The 24,505-nt window shown below is 41.6% G+C and overlaps 1 protein-coding gene and 1 long non-coding RNA gene across 9 annotated transcripts in view; one reads left to right on the top strand and one right to left on the bottom strand.

The window, feature by feature from the left end:
- The window catches only part of PRSS38 (serine protease 38), a 32,494-nt gene extending 15,468 nt beyond the window's left edge, over positions 1-17,026 (top strand). For both annotated transcript variants that reach the window (XM_027548762.1, XM_027548761.1), the window contains 2 exons: positions 16,019-16,158; positions 16,631-17,026. In XM_027548762.1, the coding sequence (XP_027404563.1) occupies positions 16,019-16,158; positions 16,631-16,885 (395 nt within the window). In that variant the 3' untranslated portion in view covers positions 16,886-17,026. The remainder of the gene's footprint in view (positions 1-16,018; positions 16,159-16,630) is intronic.
- LOC113896539 overlaps positions 7,147-24,505 on the bottom strand; it is a 66,070-nt gene continuing 48,711 nt past the window's right edge. For 3 of the 7 annotated variants that reach the window (XR_003512045.1, XR_003512046.1, XR_003512040.1), the window contains 2 exons: positions 16,967-17,118; positions 15,638-15,965 (listed from right to left, as the gene is read on the bottom strand). This is a non-coding gene — a long non-coding RNA (uncharacterized LOC113896539). Of the gene's footprint in view, positions 7,695-12,393; positions 12,435-15,637; positions 15,966-16,966; positions 17,119-20,086; positions 22,883-23,292; positions 23,394-24,505 lie in introns of those variants that run through there. The other 4 variants (XR_003512041.1, XR_003512042.1, XR_003512043.1 and 1 more) reach the window with 4 other exon arrangements.

The raw sequence follows: 24,505 nt of genomic DNA on the forward strand, positions 1-24,505 counted from the left end.
AACCAAAAAGATGACAGTAGGATTTTTATACTTGCCCCAATATTTGCCTTTACCAGGATTTTTAAAAATTTCTTCATGTGGTTTTGAGTTACTGTCTTTGTACTTTCATTTTCACCAGAACTCCTTATAGCATTTCTCTTAGGGAAGATTTAATAGTATCAAACTGTTATCTTTTAATTATCTGAGAATATCTAAGTTCTCATTTTTTAAGGACATTGCTGCCAGAGATAGAAGTCTCAGTGGACAGTTTTTTATGTTAGCTCTTTGTGTTATCCCATTGTCCTCTGAGTTAGTCTTAGTAGTTCTTGTTTTTAATGAGAAGCATCTATTGTTCTTATTGAGGACAAGTTGCTTCTGTTTTGCTCCTTTCAAAATTCTGTTTCTCTTTAGTTTTTGGAAGTTTAATTATAGTATGTCTACAGAAGGGCCCTCTTTGATTTTATTCTACTTGGAGTTTGTTAAACTTCTTGGATTAGTAGATTCAAATCTTCTACCAAGTTGGGAAGTTTCAGGCTATTACCTTTCTGCCTTTTTCTCTCTGTCTTCTCCTTCTGTGTCTCCAATAATAACATGTAGTGATGGATTTTATACTGTTCCACAGGTCCTTTAGCATCTATTCAGTTTTTTTTTCTTCTGTTCCTTAAATTTTTTAATAATTTCAATTGTCCTATATTTAGGTTAACTAATTTTCTCTTCTGCTTGCTAAGATTTGCTGTTTTCTACTTCTAGTGAAGTTTTATTTAAATTGTTAGACGTTTCAGTGCCGACTTTTCTGTTTGGCACCTTTCAATAATGTATGGTTTTGATAGTTTCATTTTGTTTATTGGTCATTTTCCTGATTTACTTTAATTCTTTTTGTATGTTTTCCATTAGTTCTTTGAGAATTTTTAAGAAAGTTTTAAGCCCTCAGGGACAGTTTCTCCATTGGTTTTGTTTCCTTGAATAAGCTATACATTTCTGTTTCTCTGTATGATTTTTGTTGTTGCTGAAAACTGGAATATTGAGTTTTATACTTTTGAGTATATAATAAATATTATGTGTGGTTGGGTATTGAGTATTTTAATGTAACTCTGAAGATAAAATTCTCTCTCTCAAGGTTTTCCTTTTCCTTTCTTTCTTCTTATAACTGTCAAAGGCTGTAGTAGCTTGTTTAATGATTTTCCCAAATTTCTGCTAAGGCTGTATTCCTTGTCATGTATCTTCACTAATGTATCCATTCCTTAGAATCTGTGCAGCTACTTCTGTGACAGATGTTTTACTCAATGCCAGTAATTAAAACAAACCAATAAAGCAAACAAATCTCTTCTTCTTGTTTTTGCTCTCTACTATGGTACTTTTTCAACACTTAGACGGGCTTGCACTGAACCTAGAGATCAGCTCATTGTGAAACCCAAGGGCCTGTCTCATGTCTTTTCTTAGCATATGCCTTACCCTGGGTGTGTGTGTGGCCTTCTAAATTCCATCAAATACAGGGCTGTTTTTATTTTATCACATTTTACACTTTAAGATATATATGTACACCCATGGCTGATTCATGTCAATGTATGGGCAAACCACTACAATATTGTAAAGTAATTAGCCTCCAATTAAAATAAATAAATTAAAAAAAAAGACTTTCTGTTGACGTCTCATCATGAAAAAAGATATATATGGTTTGTCAATTATATCTTGATAAGGATGGAAAAAAGAAGAAAATAAAGGACAGCAACATCACAGCAATTTTTTAAAAAGGATGTAATATTTGCCCTCTAAAATTATTTTATATAATAGTATATTTGTAAACAGGTATATAGGCTCAAAGGAAAAGAATGGTGTTTTCCTAATTGGCACACTGTGTGAAGACACAGGGGAATCAGGGTGAGGCCATCCCAAACCCCACACTTTGGGCAATGCTGAGTCTGGCTGGCAGGGCCCAAGTCCAGAGCACTGTTTAGTCAGTCCAAGATGGGTACGATACGTATTTTTTTTCTTTTACCAGAAGTTATCACTTAAAAATCCACCATATAAGTTTACCTGTTTTCTCATAGTTCGTGTCTTACAGAGCAAGCTGCCCTGTTTCCTCTGGAAATCTCTTTGAGATTGCCCTCCTGCTGTTGTCATTGCTGTCTAAAGAAGAGCCCTGAATCTTTGTGGACAGTTGGTCTCTGAGGCTCTCACGTCATGAATGATTTGCTCATTGTCATCTGCTGCAAATTCAGTCTCTCCTTTGCTTCTTCACATACAAACACATCTATAGCTTTTCATGGCATATTACCTCATAAATCTATAGTTTTTCTTTCTATTGAGGTCATTCTGTTTGAACTAGCCACAAGCCTCCAATAATAAATATATTTGTCTTCAGGGATGCTTTTGAATGTCTTAATTTCTCTAAGAAATTCTCCTGAGCTGTTACTCCCAAATTTTAGTCAGTTTATTGGATATTTTGACAATAATCTTTCCCCCTGGACCTCCATAGACTGTTTCGCTTGGCTTACAGAGTATTTGAGCAGTGCCCACCACTTTTACAGCCTGCATTCTGAACTAGGTGAAACAGGGATGAGTGTCTATGTCAGTTCTTCAGGTAGCCCTCAGACAGATTCAGACAGACAGACAATAATTTGTAAGAAAGATCTGCTTTGCTCCTTCTGGAATCAAGTACCAGGGTCCTGTACTTGGAATGTGGGTTTCCCTACTCAAAGGTGCCACTGTGGAGGAACCAAGATGGTGGAGAAGTAGGTGGACATGGAATGCATCTCTGTCCACAGATGCATCAGGAATACATCTACAGATAGAACAACTGTCACAGAACACTGACTGAATACCAGAAGGAGTCCTTGACAACCAGAAAGGATCATGTGGATCCATGCATGATTTGGTAGGGATGAAAGGAAGAAGGGAGAAGGAGGAGGAGGGCAAGCAGGACAGGACCAGCACCCAGGGGTGGGGGAGCTGAAGCAAAGAAGAGACTCCCGCATCCAGAGAAATTGGTTGGGACAGAAGGGAAGCATTTGAGGCTATCATAGGGTGAACCAGCTGATCTATGACAGTCTGAACAGACTGAGAAACACACAGATAATCCATGCCATGGCCCTGTACCCTGTACCCCAGGCTGGGATGCATGTCCACTGGTGTGCACGGGTGCTGGGAGCTGGAGTGTGGGGATTGGAGAGCAATTCCAGGACAAAGACACTGAGACCAGCCTTCATCAGTACTGGAGTGCCTCCTAGGGAGGCTGAGGTGGACTGTGACTCACAGTGTGGCCAAAGACAGTGGCAGCTGAGACCCTAAGAAAACGTTTATTATGTTTATGTTTTGATTAGTTCATTGTTGGTTCTGGGGTGTTTGTTCTATTTTGTTTTGCTTTCTTCTTTCGTCCCTGTTGTTGTGGTTACTGTTTTTGTTATTATTTCTGTTTAGGCTTTGGGGATTTTCAAATCATATTTTTAATTTCTTTTATGTATTGCTTCTTCTACTTTGGCTTTCTGTTGTTCTGTGTCTTCTTTTATTTGTTTTTTGGGGTTCTTTTTCATTTTATAGTATACATGAAGCTCCAATATTTTGGCCACCTGATGTGAAGCACCAACTCATTGGAAAAGACCTAATGCTGGGGAAGATTGAAGGCAAAAGGAAAAGGGGTGGCAGAGGATGAGATGATTAGATAGCAACACTGGCTCAATGATATGAATTTGAGCAAACTCTGGGAGCTTATTTATACTATATAAACTATATGTACAACTATATATATAAACTATACTATATATAAACTATAGATATATAGTTTTATAGCTGATTCACATTATTGTACAGAAGAAACCAAGACAATAATATGCTCTAAAAATGTTTTAAAAAGACAAAATAAAATGAATTTTTGTAAAAAGGTGCCACTGTACTGGGAAGGGGGTAGGAAAAGGACAAGTAAAAATGCCACAAAACTTTCCTGAGTTTGAAGTTGCCTTTCTCTTGCATCAGGGTTTGCTTGATTGCTGTGAACTTTTTGTTTTCCCGTATTTCTCATTAAGTTGGTTCTGACTCTTTCTGCTTGTTTTTCAATGTTTCTTATCTCCTGAGATTTTGATAGGGATGACATTAAATCTATAAATAAATTTGGGAACTAATTCCATCTTAATAATATTGAATCCTCTAATCCATGAACATTGAGTGGATCGCTATTGATTTAGATTGTCTTAAGCTCTGTAGTATTTTACAGTGTTTGGTTGTATAGATGTTACCCATTCTTTGATAAATTTATTCTTAAAATTTTCATTCTTTTTGAAACTATTGTGAATGGAACTGTTTTAGTAATTTTGTTTTAAATTGTTCATTGCTATTATTAATATATTGAAATATACTTGACATTTGTATATTTATCTTGTATCCTGAAAACTAGTTTTAATAGTTTTTGGACATTATTAGTTCCTTCATACAATTGTTATTTTGTCTTTAACAAAGATGTTTTAATTCTAACTTTCCAGAAGGAAGTAAGAATTTTTTACTCATCGCACTGGCTACAACCTGCAATACAATGTTAAACGTGGTAAAAGTGACTATCTTTGCCTTGTTTCTGATCTTAAGGGGGAAAATATTTAGTCTTTTATCATTAAGAATGATATTAGATGTGGAATTTTTGTAGATGCTCTTTACCAATGAGTAAAGTTCCTTTTATCCCTGGTTTGTTGAGAGTTTATCATGAACAGATGGCAGATTTTTTTAAATGCCTTTTATTATCTATGCTCATGTGGCTTTTGCCTTTTATTAATAAGGTTACTGTATGTATTAATTTGGGTATGTTAAATGAACTTTGCATTCCTATGATTAATTCCTTTCGGTCATTGTGTATAATCATTTTTATAGGTCATTAGAATCAACTTGGAGAAGGCAATGGCCCCCCACTCCAGTACTCTTGCCTGGAAAATCCCATGGATGGAGGAGCCTGGTGGGCTGCAGTCCATGGGGTCGCTAAGAGTCAGACACGACTGAGCGACTTCACTTTCACTTTTCACTTTCATGCATTGGAGAAGGAAATGGCAACCCACTCCAGTGTTCTTGCCTGGAGAATCCCAGGGACGGGGGAGCCTGGTGGGCTGCCGTCTGTGGGGTCGCAAAGAGTCGGACACGACTGAAGTGACTTAGCAGCAGCAGAATCAACTTACCAATAATTTGTTTAAGATTTTTACATGTATATTTATGAAAGATATTGGCTGTACTGTGATTTTTGTCTGCCTGTGGTATTGGGGTAATATTGGGTTTTGTAGTATTCCTATTGTTTCTTCTTTAAATGTTTGATATAATTCATTAGTGAAGTCATCTAGGATTCAGTTCAGTTCAGTTGCTCAGTTGTGTCAGACTCTTTGCGACCCTACGGATTGCAGCATGCCAGGCTTCCCTGTCCATCACCAACTCCTGAAGCTTGCTCAAACTCATGTCCATTGAGTCGGTGATGCCATCCAGCCATCTCAACCTCTGTCGTCCCTTCTCCTCCTGCCTAAAATATTTCCCAGTGTATCTTCCAATGAATTAGTTCTTCCCATCAGGTGGTCAAAGTATTGGAGCTTCAGCTTCAGCATCAGTCCTTCCAATGAATATTCATGACTAATTTCCTTTAGGACTGACTAGTTTGATTTCCTTGTAGTCCAAGGGTCTCTCAAAAGTCTTCTAAAACACCACAATTCAAAATATCAATTCTTTGGTGCTCAGCTTTCTTTATAGTCCTACTCTCACATCCATACATGACTACTGGAAAAACCATAGCTTTGACTAGACAGACCTTTGTCAACAAAGTAATATCTCTGCTTTTTAATATGTTGCCTAGGTTGGTCACAGCTTTTCTTCCACAGAGCATGCGTTTTTTAATTTCATGACTGCAGTCATCATCTGCAGTGACTTTGGAACCCAAGAAAATAAAGTCTGTCACTGTTTCCATCGTTTCCCCATCTATTTGCCATGAAGTGATGGGACCAGATGCCACGATCTTAGTTTTTTGAATGCTGAGTTTTAAGCCAGCTTTTTCACTCTTCTTTCACTTTCAAGAGGCTCTTCAGTTCCTCTTCACTTTCTGCCATAAGGGTGGTGTCATCTGCATATCTGAAGTTACTGATATTTCTGCCAGGAACTTGATTCCAGCTTGTGTTTCATCCAGCCCAGCATTTCTCATGATGTACTTTGCATATAAGTTAAATAAGCAGGATGACAATATACAGCCTCGACATACTCCTTTCCCAATTTGGAACCAGTCTGTTGTTCCATGTCCAGTTCTAACTGTTGCTTCTTGACCTGTATACAGATTTCTCAGGAGGCAGGTCAGGTGGTCTGGTATTCCCATCTCTTGAAGAATTTTCCACAGCTTGTTGTGATCCACACAGTCAAAGGCTTTGGCATAGTCAATAAAGCAGAAGAAGATGTTTTTCTGGACTCTCTTGCTTTGTTGATGATCCAACGGATGTTGGTAATTTGATCTCTGGTTCCTCTTCCTTTTCTAAATCCAGCTTATACATCTGAAAGTTCTCAATTCATGTACTGCTGAAGCCTAGCTTGGAGAAGTTTGAGCATTACTTTGCTAGCATGTGAAATGAGTGCAATTGCATGGTAGTTTCAAAATTCTTTGGCATTGCCTTTCTTTGGGATTGGAATGAAAACTGATCTCTTCCAGTCCTGTGGCCTGGTCACTGCTGAGTTTTCCAAATTTGCTGGCATATTGAGTGCAGCACTTTCACAGCATCATCTTTTAGGATTTGAAATAGCTCAGCTGGAATTCCTTTATCTCTACTAGCTTTGTTCTTAGTGATGCTTCCTAAGGCCCACTTGACTTTGCACTCCAGAATGTCTGGCTCTAGGTCAACGATCACAGCATCCTGGTCATTTGGGTCACTAAGATCTTTTTTGTATAGTTCTTCTGTGTATTCTTGCCACCTCTTCTGAATATCTTCTGCTTCTGCATCTTGCTCTAGCACCATTTGTAAAGAATCATCTCCTTTCCCCACTGACCTATATTGGCAGCTTTGTCAAACATCTTGTGCCCATGTGTGGGGCCTACTTCCAGACTTACTCTTCTGCCACGTGGATCTCTCCAGTACAACAGGCCTTACTTACCAGAGCTTTATGATGAGTCTGGTCTTACACATCTTCCACAGTGTTTCTCTTCTTCAAAATTATCATGGGAATGCTGAGTCCTTTGCACTTTCATATGAATTTTAGAATTAGCTCCCTGACTTCTACAATAAAACTGCTAAGATTTTGAATTTCCATGGCACTGTTCTTTGAAACTGTTCTCTGAGACATCCTTCTCCACCTTGGCTACTTCTTAAAAGGGCCTTGAAAAATGCCACATTGAGAAAATTTACCAATCTCTCCTGGGGCCCAGAGTCTTTGACATTTTTAACATCATGCTACCTTTTAGTCCAGACTGGCAACACTTTGACAAGTACAAGTCTTGAGCTGTGTGGTCCTGCTGGTTGCGGCTGAGCATGCCTGTGTATCTGATAACTGTCTCTGTGGGCTGACGTGTGACAGATGGAGCTGGAGTGCTGAACTCTGATTCATGCATCTTTCACTGTCCAGCAGGTTGACTAGGAAACATTCACAGGCAGTGGTGGAGAAACACATCTTTTGAAGTCTCTGCTTGCAGCAAGTCTGCTCGAATCCCATTGACAAAGCATGTCATGTGGCAAAATTCAGATCCAAGGACTGAGAATATACATTACACCTCCTGATGGGAGTAACTGCAAAGACACAGAGCGAAGGATGTATATGTAGGAGAGTATGGAAAATTGAATTCATTAATGCAATTCATTTCCCTTCAATTTATACTTTATTGTTAAGCAGATAAACACTTAACATAGTACAACTCCATTCAGATCAGTTCAGTTGCTCAGTCGTGTCCAACTCTTTGCGACCCCATGAATCGTAGCACGCCAGGCCTCCCTGTCCATCACCAACTCCTGGAGTTCACCCAGACTCAAGTCCATCGAGTCAGTGATGCCATCCAGCCATCTCATCCTCTGTTGTTCCCTTCTCCTCCTGCCCCCAATCCCTCCCAGCATCAGAATCTTTTCCAATGAGTCAACTCTTCACATGATGTGGCCAAAGTATTGGAGTTTCAGCTTTAGCATCAGTCCTTCCAAAGAACACCCAGGACTGATCTCCTTTAGAATGGACTGGTTGGATCTCCTAGCAGTCCAAGGGACTCTCAAGAGTCTTCTCCAACACCACAGTTCAAAAGCATCAATTCTTTGGTGCTCAGCTTTCTTCACAGTCCAACTCTCATATCCATACATGACTACTGGAAAAACCATAGCCTTGACGAGACAGACCTTTGTTGGCAAAGTAATGTCTCTGCTTTTGAATATGCTATCTAGGTTGGTCATAACTTTCCTTCCAAGGAGTAAGCATCTTTTAATTTCATGGCTGCAATCACCATCTGCAGTGATTTTGGAGCCCCCAAAAATAAAGTCTGACACTGTTTCCACTGTTTCCCCATCTATTTCCCATGAAGTGATGGGACCAGATGCCATGATCTTAGTTTTCTGAATGGTGAGCTTTAAGCCAACTTTTTCATTCTCCTCTTTCACTTTCATCAAGAGGCTCTTTAATTCCTCTTCATTTTCTGCCATAAGGGTGGTGGCATCTGCATATCTGAGATTGTTGATATTTCTCCCGGCAATCTTGATTCCAGCTTGTGCTTCTTCCAGCCCAGCGTTTCTCATGATGTACTCTGCGTAGAAGTTAAATAAGCAGGGTGACAGTATACAGCCTTGACATACTCCTTTTCCTATTTGGAACCAGTCTGTTGTTCCATGTCCAGTTCTAACTGTTGCTTCCTGACCTGCATATAGGTTTCTCAAGAGGCAGGTCAGGTGGTCTGGTATTCCCATCTCTTTCAGAATTTTCTACAGTTTATTGTGGTCCACACAGTCAAAGGCTTTGGCATAGTCAATAAAGCAGAAATAGATGTTTTTCTGGAACTCTCTTGCTTTTGCGATGATGCAGCGGATGTTGGCAATTTGATCTCTGGTAACTCTGCCTTTTCTAAAACCAGCTTGAATATCTGGAAGTTCACGGTTCATGTATTGCTGAAGCCTGGCTTGGAGAATTTTGAGTATTACTTTACTAGCATGTGAGATGAGTGCAATTGTGCGGTAGTTTGAGCATATTTCTTAGTTATTTCCCTCTTATATTCCACACCAGCAAATTCCTGAACATTACCCAAGAAAGATGTCTCCGACACTCAGCTCATAAGACCACACTGTTTCCACTTACTCAGCTCATCACTGAATATTCTTCAGAGAGCTTCTCTGATCATTTTTCTAACTTTTAAAATTATTTGTTTCTATATAAAACATTCTTGAGACTATCAAATCAATACATTTAACATTTTTATCACCTCAAAAAGCTCTCTTACTGCTTTGCAGCCAAGCTCTTTCTTCTAGGGTAGCTTTTGTTGTGATTTCTGTGATTTACCCATTAGTTTTATGTTTTTGGACTTTATATATAAATGGAATACTCTTTTACTTAATATAGTCTGTAAGAATTATTCGTGTTTTGCTTGTATCTTCAGTTCCTTTTTATTTTGAGGAATATTCAGTTCAGTTCAGTCACTCAGTCATGTCCAACTATTTGCAACCCTGTGGACTACAGCATGCCAGGCTTCCGTGTCCTTCACCATCTCCCAGAGCTTGCTCAAACTCGTGTCCATTTAGTCAGAGATACCATCCAACCATCTTGTCCTCTGTCATCCCCTTCTACTCCTGCCTTCAATCTTTCCCAGCATCAGGGTCTTTTCCAAAGAGTCAGTTCTTCCCATCAGGTGGCCAAAGTATTGGAAAGTATTACAGCTTCAGCATCAGTCCTTCCAATGAATATTCAGGATTGATTTCCTTTAGGATTGACTGGTTTGATCTCCTTGCAATCCAAGGGATTCTCAAGAGTCTTCTCCAACATCACAGTTCAAAAGCATCAATTCTTTAGCGCTTAGCTTTCTTTATAGTCCAACTCTCACATCCATACATGACTACTGGAAAAACCATAGCTTTGACTAGACGGACCTTTGTCAGCAAAGTAATGTTCCTGTTTTTAATATAGTATGTTTGTCATAGTTTTTCTTCCAAGGAGCAAGCATCTTTTAATTTCATGGCTGCAGTCACCATCTGCAGTGATTTTGGAGCCCAAGAAGATAAAGTCAGTCATTATTTCCATTGTTTCCTCATCTATTTGCCATGAAGTGATGGGACTGGATGCCATGATCGTAGTTCTTTGAATGTTTAGTTTTAAGCCAACTTTTTCACTCTCTTCTTTCACTTTCATGAAGAGGCTCTTTATCTCCTTTTTGCTTTCTGCCATGAGGGTGGTGTCATCTGAATATCTAAAGTTAATTATATCTCTACTGGAAATCTTGATTCCAGCTTGTGTGTAATCCAGCCTGGCATTTTGCATGATGTACTCTGCATATAAGTTAAATAAGCAGGATGACAATATATAGCCTTGACATACTCTTTTCCAATTTGGAACCAGTCTGTTGTTCCATGTCCAGTTCTAACTATTGCTTCTTGACCTGCATACAAATTTCTCAGGAGGCAAGTAAGGTGGTCTGGTATTCCCATCTCTGTAAGAATTTTCCAGTTTATTGTGATTCACAGTAAAAAGCTTTTGCTAGTCAATGAAGCAGATATTTTTCTGGAATTCTCTTGCTTTTTCAATGATCCAATGAATCTTGGCAATTTGATCTCTGGTTCCTCTGCCTTTTCTAAAACCAGCTTGACCATCTGGAAGTTCACATACTGTTGAAGCCTAGCTTCAAGAATTTGAGCATTACTTCACTAGTGTGTGATCAGATCAGATCAGTCACTCAGTCATGTCCAACTCTTTGTGACCCCATGAATCGCAGCACTCCAGGCCTCCATGTCCATCACCAACTCCCGGAGTTCACTGAGACTCATGTCCATCGAGTCAGTGATGCCATCCAGCCATCTCATCCTGGGTTGTTCCCTTCTCCTCTTGCCCCCAATCCCTCCCAGCATCAGAGTCTTTTCCAGTGAGTCAACTCTTCACATGAGGTGGCCAAAGTACTGGAGTTTCAGCTTTAGCATCATTCCTTCCAAAGAAATCCCAGGGCTGATCTCCTTCAGAATGGACTGGTTGGATCTCCTTGCAGTCCAAGGGACTCTCAAGAGTCTTCTCCATCACTACAGTTCAAAAGCATCAATTCTTCAGCACTCAGCCTTCTTTACAGTCCAACTCTCACATCCATACATGACCAGAGGAAAAACCACAGCCTTGACTAGACGAACCTTTGTTGGCAAAGTAATGTCTCTGCTTTTGAATATGAGATGAGTGCAATTGTGCGGTAGTTTGAGCATTCTTTGGCACTGCTTTTCTTTGGGATTGGAATGAAAACTGACCTTTTCCAGTCCTGTGGCCACTGCTGAGTTTTCCAAATTTGCTGGCATATTGAGTGCAGCACTTTCACAACATCATCTTTTAGGACTGAAATAGCTCAACTGGAATTCCATCACCTCCACTAGCTTTGTTCATAGTGATGCTTCCTAAGGCCCACTTGACTTCACATTCCAGGATGTCTGGCTCTAGGTGAGTGATCACACCATCATGGTTATCTGGGTCATGAAGATCTTTTTTGTATAGTTCTTCTGTGTATTCTTGCCACCTCTTCTTAATATCTTCTGATTCTGTTAGGTCTATACCATTTCTGTCCTTTATTGTGCCCATCTTTGCATGAAATGTTCCCTTGGTATCTCTAATTTTCTTGAAGAGAGCTCTCGTCTTCCCATTCTATTGTTTTTCTCTTTCTTTGCATTGATCACTGAGAAGGCTTTCTTATCTCTCCTTGCTATTCTTTGGAATTCTGTATTCAAATGGGTATATCTTTCCTTTTCTCCTTTGCCTTTAGCTTCTCTTCTTTTCTCAACTGTTTGTAAGGCCTCCTCAGACAACCATTTTGGCTTTTTTGCCTTTTCCTCGGTTTGATCACCACCTCCTGTATAAATTTACAAACCCCTGTCCATAGTTCTTCAGGCATTCTGTCTATCAGATCTAATCCCTTGAATCTACTTGTCATTTCCCCTGTATAATTGTAAAGCATTTGATTTAGTTCATACCTGAATGGCTTAGTGGTTTTCCCTACTTTCTTCAATTTCGCCTGAAATTTGCAATAAGGAGTTCATGATCTGAGCCACAGTTAGCTCCTGGTCTTGTTTTTGCTGACTGTATATAGCTTCTCTATCTTCGGCTGCAAAGGATGTAATCCATCTGATTTTGGTATTGACCATCTGGTGATATCCATGTGTATAGTCATCCCTTGTGTTGTTGGAAGAGGGTTTTTGCTGTGACCAGCATGTTCTCTTGGCAATACTCTGTTAGCCTTTGCTCTGCTTGATTTTGTTCTCCAAGGTCAAATTTGGCTGTTACTCCAAATTTACCTTGACTTCCTACTTTTGCATTCCAGTTCCCTATGATGAAAAGGAAATCTTTTTAAAATTTTATTATTTTATTGAAGATTAATTGCTTTACAGAATTCTGCTGTTTTCTGTCAAACCTCAACATGAATCAGCCATAGGTATACATATATCCTCTCCCTTTTGAACCTCCCTTGGGCACCTTATCGACCTGGGGAGTTCATTTTCAGTGTCATATCTTTTTGCCTTTTCATCACATAAATACCAAAGTTTATTTGTCTATTCTTCTGTTGACTGACATTTGTGTTGTTTCAATTTTGGGGTTTGTGAATAAAACTCTTATGAACATTCTTTTACAACTGTCTGTATGCACATGTGCTCTCATTGCTCTTGGGTGCTTACATGACAGTGAGATTACTTATTCATGTAGTTTTGAGAAACTGCAAAGGATTTTCCAAAGTGTGTGTACAATTTGACACTCTCTTCAGCACGACTATGAGCTACAGGTCTGTTTGTTGGACTACAAGTCTTTATTTTACCTTCATTTTTACAGATAATTTCCCTAGATATAGACTTCTGGGTAGACAGTTTTCTAGTTTAATTTTGTTTTGCAATAGTCTGATTCATTGTCTTCTGACTTGCATAGTTTTTAATGAAAAACTTGTAACTCTTATCCTTGATCCTCTGTGTTAAATATTTCCCACTCTCACTGCCTTAGGATTTTCCTTGACTTCATTTTGCAGCCATTTGACTGTGATCATTCCTCCTTCCTCCCTTTTCTTTTGCTGCACTATATGGCCAGCGGGATCCTAGTTTCCTAACCAAGGATCGAACCCATGCCCCCTGCGGTGGAGGTGTCTCAACCACTGGACCATCAGGGAATTCCACTGACTATGATGTTTGCTTGTTTTATTCTGGTGTGGGGTTCTCTGAAATTCTTGAATCTGTGATTATTATAGTCTTTAATCTTGGAAAATTCTTGTCCTTTATATCTCCACATATTTCTTATGCCCTACACTCTCTTCTTCTGGGACTAATTCCACATATGTTACACTGCTATTTTCCTACATCTCTTAAGGTTTTGCTTTATTCTCCACTCTTTTTCTTTTGTATTTTAGCATGGATAATAGCTATTGACCTATCTTCACATTTGCTGATTCTTTCCTCATTTTTGTCCAGTCTGCTGAAACACCTGTTGAAGAAATTTTAAAATTTCTGATAGTGTGTATTTCTGGCATTCCCAATTGATTGTTTTTTAATAGTTTCCATATCTCTGCTTTAAAATTCTTCATGTTTTTCATGCTTGATTACTTCTTAATTTCTTTAACGTATTAATCATAGCTACTTTAAAGTTCCTTTCAGATACTTTCAATGTTTCAATCATCTCTGGGTCTGATTCTGTTCAATGTTACATCTCTTGACAGTGGGTCCAGTGTTTTATTTCCCCTCCCCCCATACCTGTGTGTGTATGTGTGTGCGTGTATCTTTTCATTTTTGGTTGAATGCCAGATATTAAAGAAGAACACTTAAGACTAAAGTCTCTGTACCCCAAAACAGGCATTCCTCTTCTGCTAAACCGTTAGGATGTGGAAGGTCTGATTCAGGCTAGTGAGAACTTGAACTGGGTTGTGGCTTCTGCTGTTGGTCTTGGCATCTGGGATTTTCCAGGGACGTGGGACTGTTCTGCTTTTCCTCCAGAATAGTGCACCTGTACCAGGCCCTGAGGACAGGAGTATGTGGTGCCTCCCACCACACACTACTGGTAGGAGGCCTTTGCTCCATATGTGAGAGGTAAGCAAAATGTGTTCTTTCAGGTCCCCAGTGGTAGGTGGTAATCTTCTGAACACCTACACTGAGATGTTCTCTCTGTGGTCCCTTGCTCTGCCCCAAGTATATTGCATGAGCTGCTAGTGAAGGCCTAGGAGAAAGACCTACCAGTGAGTGCAGTCCTCCTCTTGTCTGATTTCTCAGCATTCTGAACTGGCATCCTGGCCCACAATTGAATAGCTTACTGAAATTATAGCTGGCTGACTTCTCCCTTCCACTTTGTGTTACACCTCTTCCTCTGTACTGTGCTAGTCATTTTCAGAGCTCATCATTCTGGATCTCTGTCCACCTGGTTCCACGTGGGCCTTGGTGTCTGTGTAAACATGACTAGGATGTTTTTTTCTACCTCTACACTGTCTTTATTCAATGTCTCAGGTGCTCCACAAGGCTTTTCACTCTTAACTGGTTACAACTCAGCCTTCTAGACCCGTGTGAGCTCTGGGAACTATGAAGTCTTGTCTGGCTACTCTGCCCTTCCTGTAGAATTGTGTACTGTGTACCCATGACTCAGGGTCCAATGGCAGACTGCAGGCACTAAGGCCTCCTGTGCTCCCCCAGGGGTCTTTCGCTCTGGCATACCCTGATTCTGCCATCCACCTTTGCAGACTCCAGCTGCCTGTGCGCCTCTTCATGTTACAGCCTGGAATGTGCTCCAAGAAGGATGATGAGGCCCTTACAGACCTTATGTCATCTGTTCTGTTTTCTCAGGGGCCACAGCTGTGCCCTGCCTCATGTTGAATGGGAAATAATTGCCTCCTACGTAAATATGTTTACTGCTAGCTGATGGTAGAGGCAAGTTCACTCCCAGTTACCCCAATGTGGGCACAGCGAAAGGCCTCAGATAGATTTTTAGCTGGCTTAGTAGTTAAAAGTATTTTCCAACTGTATTTTACTACATTGCTTCTCCAGGATCACCAACCTTGGGTTTTTTTATTCCTTCTATTAACCATCTAATTTTTCCATGGCTTCTCTCCTGATACTGCCTTGCCAGTGCACTCAATAGAAACCACAAACACTGCTGACATTCTACTTCCCATCATCTTCCTTTGAGGTACACATTTGTTTACTCTAAAACTAATTCCCCTCTGGCACAGACTACACTATCCCCAGATAGATGCCCCTCCCCCCCCAATACCCACTCAGACCTGTCTTTAACCTGTGAGAATGACCCCTTTCTAGGCAGAACAGGATCACTTATGCATTGGTCAGGCAAGTACAGGTTTCCTAGGACCAATTACCATATCCATTGGCAGAGACAAGGACACATGGAATAACAATCCACAAAACTTACTTCCCTGGTGACTCAGATGGTAAAGCGTCTGTCTACAATGTGAGAGACCTGGGTTCAATCCCTGGGTTGGGAAGATTCCCTGGAGAAGGAAATAGCAACCCACTCCAGTACTCTTGCCGTGAAAATCCCATGGATGGAGGAGCTTGGGGCAGGCTACTATCCATGGGGTCGCAGAGAGTCGGGCACGACTGAGCGACTTCACTTCACTTCTTGCTCACATTCTGTCATCCATTCACTCTCAGCTGATGGAGCTGTTTGCACTTGAGCTGCGACAATGGGGATGTAATGGGATGAACCAAGTCTTGGCTCTTACATCTCTCTCAGAAGTGTCACGTGGCACATATTTAAACTCTACTGACAAAAGCCTCGGTCTCCATTGCAGAAAAGGGAGCCACATGGAGGGTGGGAGCAAGAGAAGGAGTTCTGGTGTGAGCCCACTAAGCCTTGGGGGAGCTCCAGTGTGTGCCCTGGGGAAAAGGAGTGAGAAGACCGTTCACTGGGCCTGCACTGCTTTTGACAGGCGACACTTCAAACAAGCTGCAGGAGGTACAGCTGCCTCTGGTCCCATTCCACTTGTGCCGACTGCTCTATGGACAAACAGACATTCTGCCGGACATGCTGTGTGCCGGAAACTTCAAGGACATGAAGACTGCATGTGAGGTGCGACCCACTGTGGGAATGGGAGGCTAAGCCCAGGGATTTTAGATGTTCTATATACTTTAAGCCAGGAGCACTTCTGCTGGGTGGGTCAATGGTCCCCAACAGCCTTGTTCCTATGGGGCTCAGAAGTACATCTCCATCCAGCCATGGGTTGAGCGGGAGACCACAGGGTGGCTTATGTGCAAATGCAGCGCAGGCCTCAGTCAGGCCCTGTGAACCCCAGTGCTGGCCAGAGCAGCCCAGGGCTCCACGTTTTCCCAGGGGCCATGCTGACTGTCATCGCACAGCACCTACCCTCTACTTGCGGGACAGTGTAGTGAACACTGCTTGCCTGCAGCAGGGCCTTCCCACTGACAAGGTGGGGCTGCATGAGTGGCGGGAGCCTGGGTCTATCCCACAGTGTTGGCATTGGGCCGCCCGCATGCAGGAGGCCCCAAACTCCCAGTTCACAAGAAACTCCTCTTTTTTCCAGGGTGATTCTGGGGGCCCGCTTGTCTGTGAATTCGACCGCACCTGGGTGCAAATTGGAGTAGTGAGCTGGGGGCAGGGTTGCGCGTACCCTATGTATCCGACAGTTTTTGCCCGAGTCTCCTTTTTCTCAAAATGGATTCATCATCACATAGAAAACACACCCCTACCTCTTCAGCCACTCCCTGCCCTCTCCTCTACTCTGGGGGCCATCATCAGTGTCCTTATGACCTCATTGGCTGCCCCGTCAATGCTGTAAGAACCAAAACCCTCACCCAGCTTCCTCGCGGCTGCATGCCTCCATCCCTGCCCAGCTCCAGCCCCTCAAGCCCTCACCCACCTGAGCAAACTGAGGGCCATCAGCCAAGCTCACATGCAAGGTCTGGGAGGAGACTGACGAGGGCCACGCCCAGGAGGGCAGAGACTGGTCTCATCACAGAAGGGTGGCGGTTCACGGGAGGGCAGAGTACATTTGTTGAGTGCCCCGGGCACCTAAGATTTGAGAAGATATTAAATGTTTACAAAGCAAGTGTCCCAGAAATCCTATATTTATCTTTCGACACAGAGTACAGCCTCCCTTTCACATGCAGAGTATGTTCATCACCCTGCCCTGTCAGAATGATGGGCAGAAGGGTGAGAGAAGGATAAACCAAACTACAGCATGTCTAGAAAGGACAACCATGTAAACACTGGTGTCTGGATATAGAATCCAGGGTGTGACCAAAGCTGGGGCAGAGGGTAAGTCATCATCTTAAAAACAGACCTATCAATATCAGAGTATTAAATACTTAAACATCTAATTTGGAAAATGGAAAACATGAGCTGAGAGTAGGCATACAAAGGAAACTTAAAAAGGTAAAAGCAGAAATCAAAAGCCAAACAACAGAAAAAGCCAAACAACAGAAAACACTAAAATTAACATTTTAGAAATACCAATTTTAACAAAAAATCAAAAAGTAGGAAAGGACATCATGAATTTAATCAAGATATGATGTGAAACTAAAAATACACAAAATAAGAAATGACAAGAGGGATATATCCACTGAACATAAAAAATTTAAGAAATCCTAAGAGATATTATACAACTCTATGTAAATAAAGTCAAATGAAAGGTATCACTTTTTAGGAAATAACTAATTTACTGAAACTGATCCCAGTACAGACTGAAGGCTAGAGATCAAATTCCAAAGAAGAAATGGGGAAATTTAAGAAAAAAAAAAAAAAAAACTCTATCCTAGTGAAAGGCCTTAGCTGAGATGGCTTCCTTGGGAATCACATCAGGCCTTTAACCACAGGATTGTCCCAGTGCTGTCCATTCTGTTCCAGACACAGACAAAGGAGGAGAGTGTTGTGAAGACAAAAACTAATCACACACAAAAAAACTAAGACAATCCAACCTATCAATTAACAAAAATCCTGATGAAATATTAACAGAATTCAACATTATTTTTTAAGTAATTCATTATAATCATGTAGGAATTATTCCAGTAATGCAAAGATAATTATTAGAAAACCCATAGATATAATTCACAATATTATTGCTTTTCTAAGGAGAATAAAATTAATGAAAAAATGTTTAACACATTCAAAATCCATTTCCAACTTTTAAAAAAGGAACCGATGGATAATAAGATATATAGTGTATTAGTCGCTCAGTCGTGTCTAACTCTTTGTGCCCCCATGGACTGTAGCCCAACAGGCTTCTATGTCCATGGAATTTTCCAGGCAAGAATACTGGAGTAGGTCGCCATTTCCTACTCCAAGGATTCATCCTGACCCAGGGATTGAACACAGGTCTCCTGCATTACAAGCAGATTGTTTAGTGTCTGAGCCACCAGGGAAGTTCAGTAAGATATACATATATATATATATATACACATCAGCCTAAAAGCTAGCACTTTCCTTAGTGAGGGAATGAGTGCCTTTATGCTGAAATTAGGGTCACAGAAAGGTTGTTCCTTTATCCCTTGCTCCTTAATACCATATTGGAAGATTGGCCACCACAGCCACACTAGAGAATCATCCAGGGAAATGGAAAAGGGCCTTTTAATCTATCTCCTATTTTAAAACTTAGAAGGACTTCCCTGGTGGTCCAGTGGTTAAGACTCTGTTCTTTCAATGCAGGGGGCGGGAGTTCAGTCTCTGGTTGGGAACAAAGATTCCACATGCCATGCAGCAAAAATAAATACATTTTTAAAAAAATAAATAAAAATTAAAAATGATATAAAACTGAATTTCTTTAAAAAGAAGACTTAGAGGATATCTGGAACACCCAAGAGAAAACTATGAAACTACCACAAATAGAAAGTTCAGTAAGGTCATTAGATAAAACATGACAAAATCAGTCTATATTCCCATTTTAAGATACATGATGAAAGACAAAACACCAATTATAATAACAATGAAAGAGATAAGATAACTATGACCTTAACAAAAAAATGTGAAAATTCATATGAGGAAATCCTTAAAATATTCCTGGGGACGGGGGGAGGGAATAAAAACCAAAATATCATACACAAAAATAAAAAGTAGATTTGGATGAATGATAAGATATCCTAGATTCTTGAACAGACAACTCAAAATGTGTTTTTCTTTTCTGGAGTTAGATAAATTGATTTCAAAGTTTATAGCAAAACACAGATAGGTGAGAAAACCCAGGAATAAAACTAAATTCAAGTCATGGTGGGGACTAAGCCAGCAGAAATTAAACTATCCCCCAAAGATGCTCAGATATGCAGATGACACCACCCTTATGGCAGAAAATGAAGAGGAATTAAAGAGCCTCTTGATGAAAGTGGAAGATGAGAGTGAAAAAGTTGGCTTAAAGCTCAACATTCAGAAAACTAAGATCATGGCATCTGGTCCCATCACTTCATGGGAAATAGATGGGGAAACAGTGGAAACAGTGTCAGACTTTATTTTTGGGGGCTCCAAAATCACTGCAGATGGTGACTGCAGCCATGAAATTAAAAGATGCTTACTCCTTGGAAGAAAAGTTATGACCAACCTAGATAGCATATTCAAAAGCAGAGACATTACTTTGCCAACAAAGGTCCATCTAGTCAAGGCTATGGTTTTTCCTGTGGTCATGTATGGATGTGAGAGTTGGACTGTGAAGAAAGCTGAGCACCGAAGAATTGATGCTTTTGAACTGTGGTGATGGAGAAGACTCTTGAGAGTCCCTTGGACTGCAAGGAGATCCAGCCAGTCCATTCTAAAGGAGATCAGCCCTGGGTGTTCTTTGGAAGGACTGATGCTAAAGCTGAAACTCCAGTACCTTGGCCACCTCATGTGAAGAGTTGACTCATTGGAAAAGACCCTGATGCTGGGAGGGATTGGGGGCAGGAGGAGAAGGGGATGACAGAGGATGAGATGGCTAGATGGCATCACTGACTCAATGGACGTGAGTTTGAGTGAACTCCAGGAGTTGGTGATGGACAGGGAGGCCTGGTGTGCTGCAATTCATGGGGTCGCAAAGAGTCAGACACGACTGAGCGACTGAACTGAACTGAAAAGATGCTACAATAATAACATTCCATACACTTGACAATTTGTGTCTGTGCATACACACAGTGGATAAAACACTCAGAATTGAGCCCAAATATATGCTGCTGCAGTCCATGGGTCACAAAGAGCTGGACACGACTTAGTGACTAAACAACAATAACATGTTGCAAAATCAGTGTATGGGAAATGTGTCACTTTAAATCACTGAAGATGTTTAAATATTCAAAAGTGCGATTTGACATGGTCATATAAAGTTGGTCTTAGAAACAGTATACACCCTGACCAAGTAGACTTTTTCCCAGCAATTTTGGAAGAGCTGATGTATTGCTGATTCTGCTGGTGATGCCAGTTGTCTCACTGTATCTCACTGTACACACGTTCATTGAACCCAGGGTAGGTAAGGCACAAGCTAAGAGGAAGGAAGAGGACTCAAGGAGCCACAGAACTGTAGACAGATTTATTCTCTCCTGGCTGATGTAGCAGTCATAACAGTACACACACTATATTCTCTCCTGTTGTGGCTGATCCAACAGCCAGCCGTGAGACAGCAGTAAGGTGCCGCCACTTTCTAAGTGAAGCTCATATATCCCTACAACACAAAGTAGCTCACGACCAAGTTAGCACCTCCTTACGCGCATGCGCGGCACTAAAAATCATCTCAGCTGTTACATAGTCAATATTTACAAAACATGGGGTGAGAGAGCCTGAATATACCAATTTGCTGTCTCCCCCTCAGGGTCTCTTGCTTCACATTCAGTGCCCAGTCCATCTTCTGTGATACTCCCTTGCAGAGTAACACTGACCCTTGGGTTTATATCTTGCAACAGCAGTAGCTACAACAACAAACAGTTGCATCCCCAAGACATAGCAAAACCCAACGCCAGGTATCACCTGGAACTCGTGTTGCAGCTCTTGCCCTCACGGGGCTAGAAGAGCCACCCACCACATGTGCAGTGCCTTTATCTTCCACGGCCAAGTCCAGTCCACTGTCTGTCTATGTGAGACTTCAGGAACGCCTCCACAGGGACAACTCTGCCTCTGTGGGGCTTTTATATTAAGGACCCACAAAATCGCCCACAGGCACTGGGCCCACCCCTTCAAGGAGGGGATCTTTGTGGCAATCACAGCCCACCCACATGATTCCAAATGCTTTCACACTGTTCTAAATCTGCAAGAGAATCAGAATTAGTACCACATCTTAGAACACAGCCTTTACAGTGTACTGTTCTACTAAACCTACATCACAGGACACAGCCGTTACAGTACTCTAAACCTACATCCCAGGACACAGCCTTTACACTATGCCTTCACACAAATCAGCCCATATTTGCATCCGCATAACCCATTTGGGACCCCTGCCAGCTCAAGCCCCCTTCAGGGTCTTTACATTTTCAAAATGGCATCTTGCAAGCCATCCCTCTACTTCTCTCAGTAAGGACCCACAAAACCCCCGACAGGTACCGGGCCCACCCCTGTGTCCCAGAGTCACAAAAGCCAAGCTGCCAAGGTTCCTCTGGCTCTTGTCAAAACTGCTTACCCAAGTGGACCAACTCTGCCTGAGTATATGGTTTAACTGTCGTGAACTCAGTCACCCTGGGGGCCCCTTGAGGATGCCTCCCCCAGGCCACATGAGGTGCTCATGCTTCACTTTCTGCTGTACATGAATGGGCCTCACTGCCAAGTGGGAACCCACAGTCTCATTAACTTTCATCATCAGTGTCACTTACCGCCTCGCTGTCAGAGATGCTGGATTCATCAGAGCCACGGGGTTCTTGCTCTAACGCCAATATACATTGCTCTAGTCCTGCCGAGCATCTCCACACATCGCGCACCAGCACAGCATCACTGAGAGCACTGTCCATATTCGCCTTCAGGGCGGTCAGGAAAATCCACCCCACAGTACCAGGCAGTCTGTGCAGCCTTGTTTGGCAAATGGGAACTCACCGCCTGTAACGCCTTTTCAATGCTGTCCAGTGAACCGTCCACCACCTCCCAGTCTTCCACCAGATCCCAGGCTGAGAGAATCGCAGCCACATGGTACCACATGCTATATGGTGGCCACTGGCTTCCTCCATCGAGTGGAGCCTCAGGCTCCCCTACCTGCTGGGTATCCTGCCCACTACACCAATTATATTGCTTATCATCCAGTTTGCACTGTTCACTGAACCTAGGGTAGGCAAGGCGCTAGCTAAGAGGCAGGAAGAAGAGTCGAGGAACCATAGGAACTGCAGACGTGTTTATTCTCTCCTGGCTGACGCAGCAGCCATCGCAGTATATGTGCTATATTCTCTCCTCTTGTGGCTAATCCAGCAGACACAGCCGTGAGGCAGCAATAAAGTGCCACCACTTTCTAAGTGAAGCTCATATATCCCCACAACACAAAGTAGCTCGTGATCTAGTGAGCACCTCCTGACGCGCATGTGCAGTGCTACAAATGATCTCAGCTGTTACATAGTCATTATTTACAAAACGTGGGGCAAGAGAGCCTGAACACTCCATCTTGACCAGTTTGCTGTCTTCACACAGCTGAACACCAGAATTCTTTAGTACAAAACATACCCGTATTCATTCCAGGTACCAGTCACAAAGTATTTGTTGGGCACTGCTGTGAACCAAGCACTGTCAGGGCCTTGGAGTGACAAGAGGCACCAAAGCAATTAGTCTCTGCTGTCATTGGCCTTGTGTTTTGGCATGAAGCTGAGACAAAGCTGCACTCAGGGCCAGAGTGATGCATTCCCATCATTACGATCTGTAACACGAGTATTTTAACAGCAATAGGTTAAGATAAACTCTTAACTTCATTTGATATCTTTCCCTGTGTCTCCTTCATTCTCATCCGGGGCCACTGGGGATTCAGCTAAGGATGTATTCTTATTTACATTGTATACATCCTTCTGTAAAGAGGTAAGTAATTGCTAGCCATCTGGGTACAGCAATGCTGCCAGGAATACTCAGGCCCTGTATGTAGGACACAAGCTAGTCTGCAAGTGAGAGTTAAGTTTTCACTACACAGGTCAAGATGGAAGCTCTACCCTGTCAGGAATAGAGTTAATAATGCAGCATGTGCAGTAGTAAACATACCAAACATCTTCTGTTGGAATGGAAATTGATGAAATACAACTTACTCAAGTCTCTGTGTCAATCAGGCAGAAAGCTTACATGGTAAAGTGGCCAATGGAAGCTGAGTGCTTCATGCATCCAAGCTGATCTTCATGCCTCAGTTCCTCTTCCTAATCTGCCTTAGCAAAGTTTTCTGGTTCCTGGTGAAACAGCACACATGATGGCTGCAGATGCAACCAAACTGCCTGGAAAAGTAAGTGCTCCAATGACACAACCCCCGCACACATATATCAGTGCATCAGAGACCACCACTCAGGAGAACAAAGTGGCAACTTAAACTGCATTTTGAATTGCTCTTATGGAGGCCTTAATAGCAGATTAATTTATACATTTCTCAGTATTATTGATCAAACTAAAATTCAAATAATGACAGCAGGGAGTAACCCAGTCAAACAATAACCAAGAAAAAAAAAAGAAGCCAAAACTGCAAATCACACACACACAAAAGTTCTTAGAGACAAAACTTGTCTTACTATATCCAAATGAAAACAAAACTCATGTCAAAATCATGAAGGAAATAAGGGTAACAGTTATGAGAACCAATTGACAAAGAATGAAAATAACAACAGAAAAGATGAAGCAGTTTATGAGAACCAGGACACTCTAATAACCAACTGAAGAAGCAGAAGTGAAGGTGACAATGCGTAGGGAAAGGGCCAGCAGGGTGGGCACAGCGGGCTGTTTTGATGAATTTGTTGACCTTGGGTAAGTCCCACGTTCTTACGCTGTGAGTACAAGTTCATCAACACAGTTAATGTGAGAGAATTTGTTTTTCAGGCATGATCTCAATAATATTTACAGAGAATCAAACAGAACATACATCTAGAAGTTTCAACCAGTGTTTAAAAATGGCTTTGGGGAGCTCCATACTACCAGCAAGATGGTGGAGTAGAAGGATGTGCGCTCATCTTCTCCTGCAAGAACACTAAAATTGCAACTAGCTGCTAAAAGCTTTAATTGGATTAAAGATTTACTGAGCATAGTTCTGCCCTCCAGAGTAAGACCCAGTTTTCCCCACAGCCAGTCCCTCCCATCTGGAAGCTTGCACAAGCCTCTTATCCTCATCAATCAGAGGGAAGACAGAATGAAAACCACATTTACAGAAAACTAACCCAAATGATCACATGGATCACAGCCTTGTGTAAGGCTATGAGCCATGCCGTGTAGGGCCACCCAAGACAGATGGGTCATGGCGAAGAGTTCTAACAAAATGTGGTTCATTGGAGAAGGGAATGGAAAACCACTTTAGTAT

This window comes from Bos indicus x Bos taurus, chromosome 7 (assembly GCF_003369695.1).
Source record: "Bos indicus x Bos taurus breed Angus x Brahman F1 hybrid chromosome 7, Bos_hybrid_MaternalHap_v2.0, whole genome shotgun sequence".
Classification (NCBI taxonomy): Eukaryota; Metazoa; Chordata; class Mammalia; order Artiodactyla; family Bovidae; genus Bos; species Bos indicus x Bos taurus.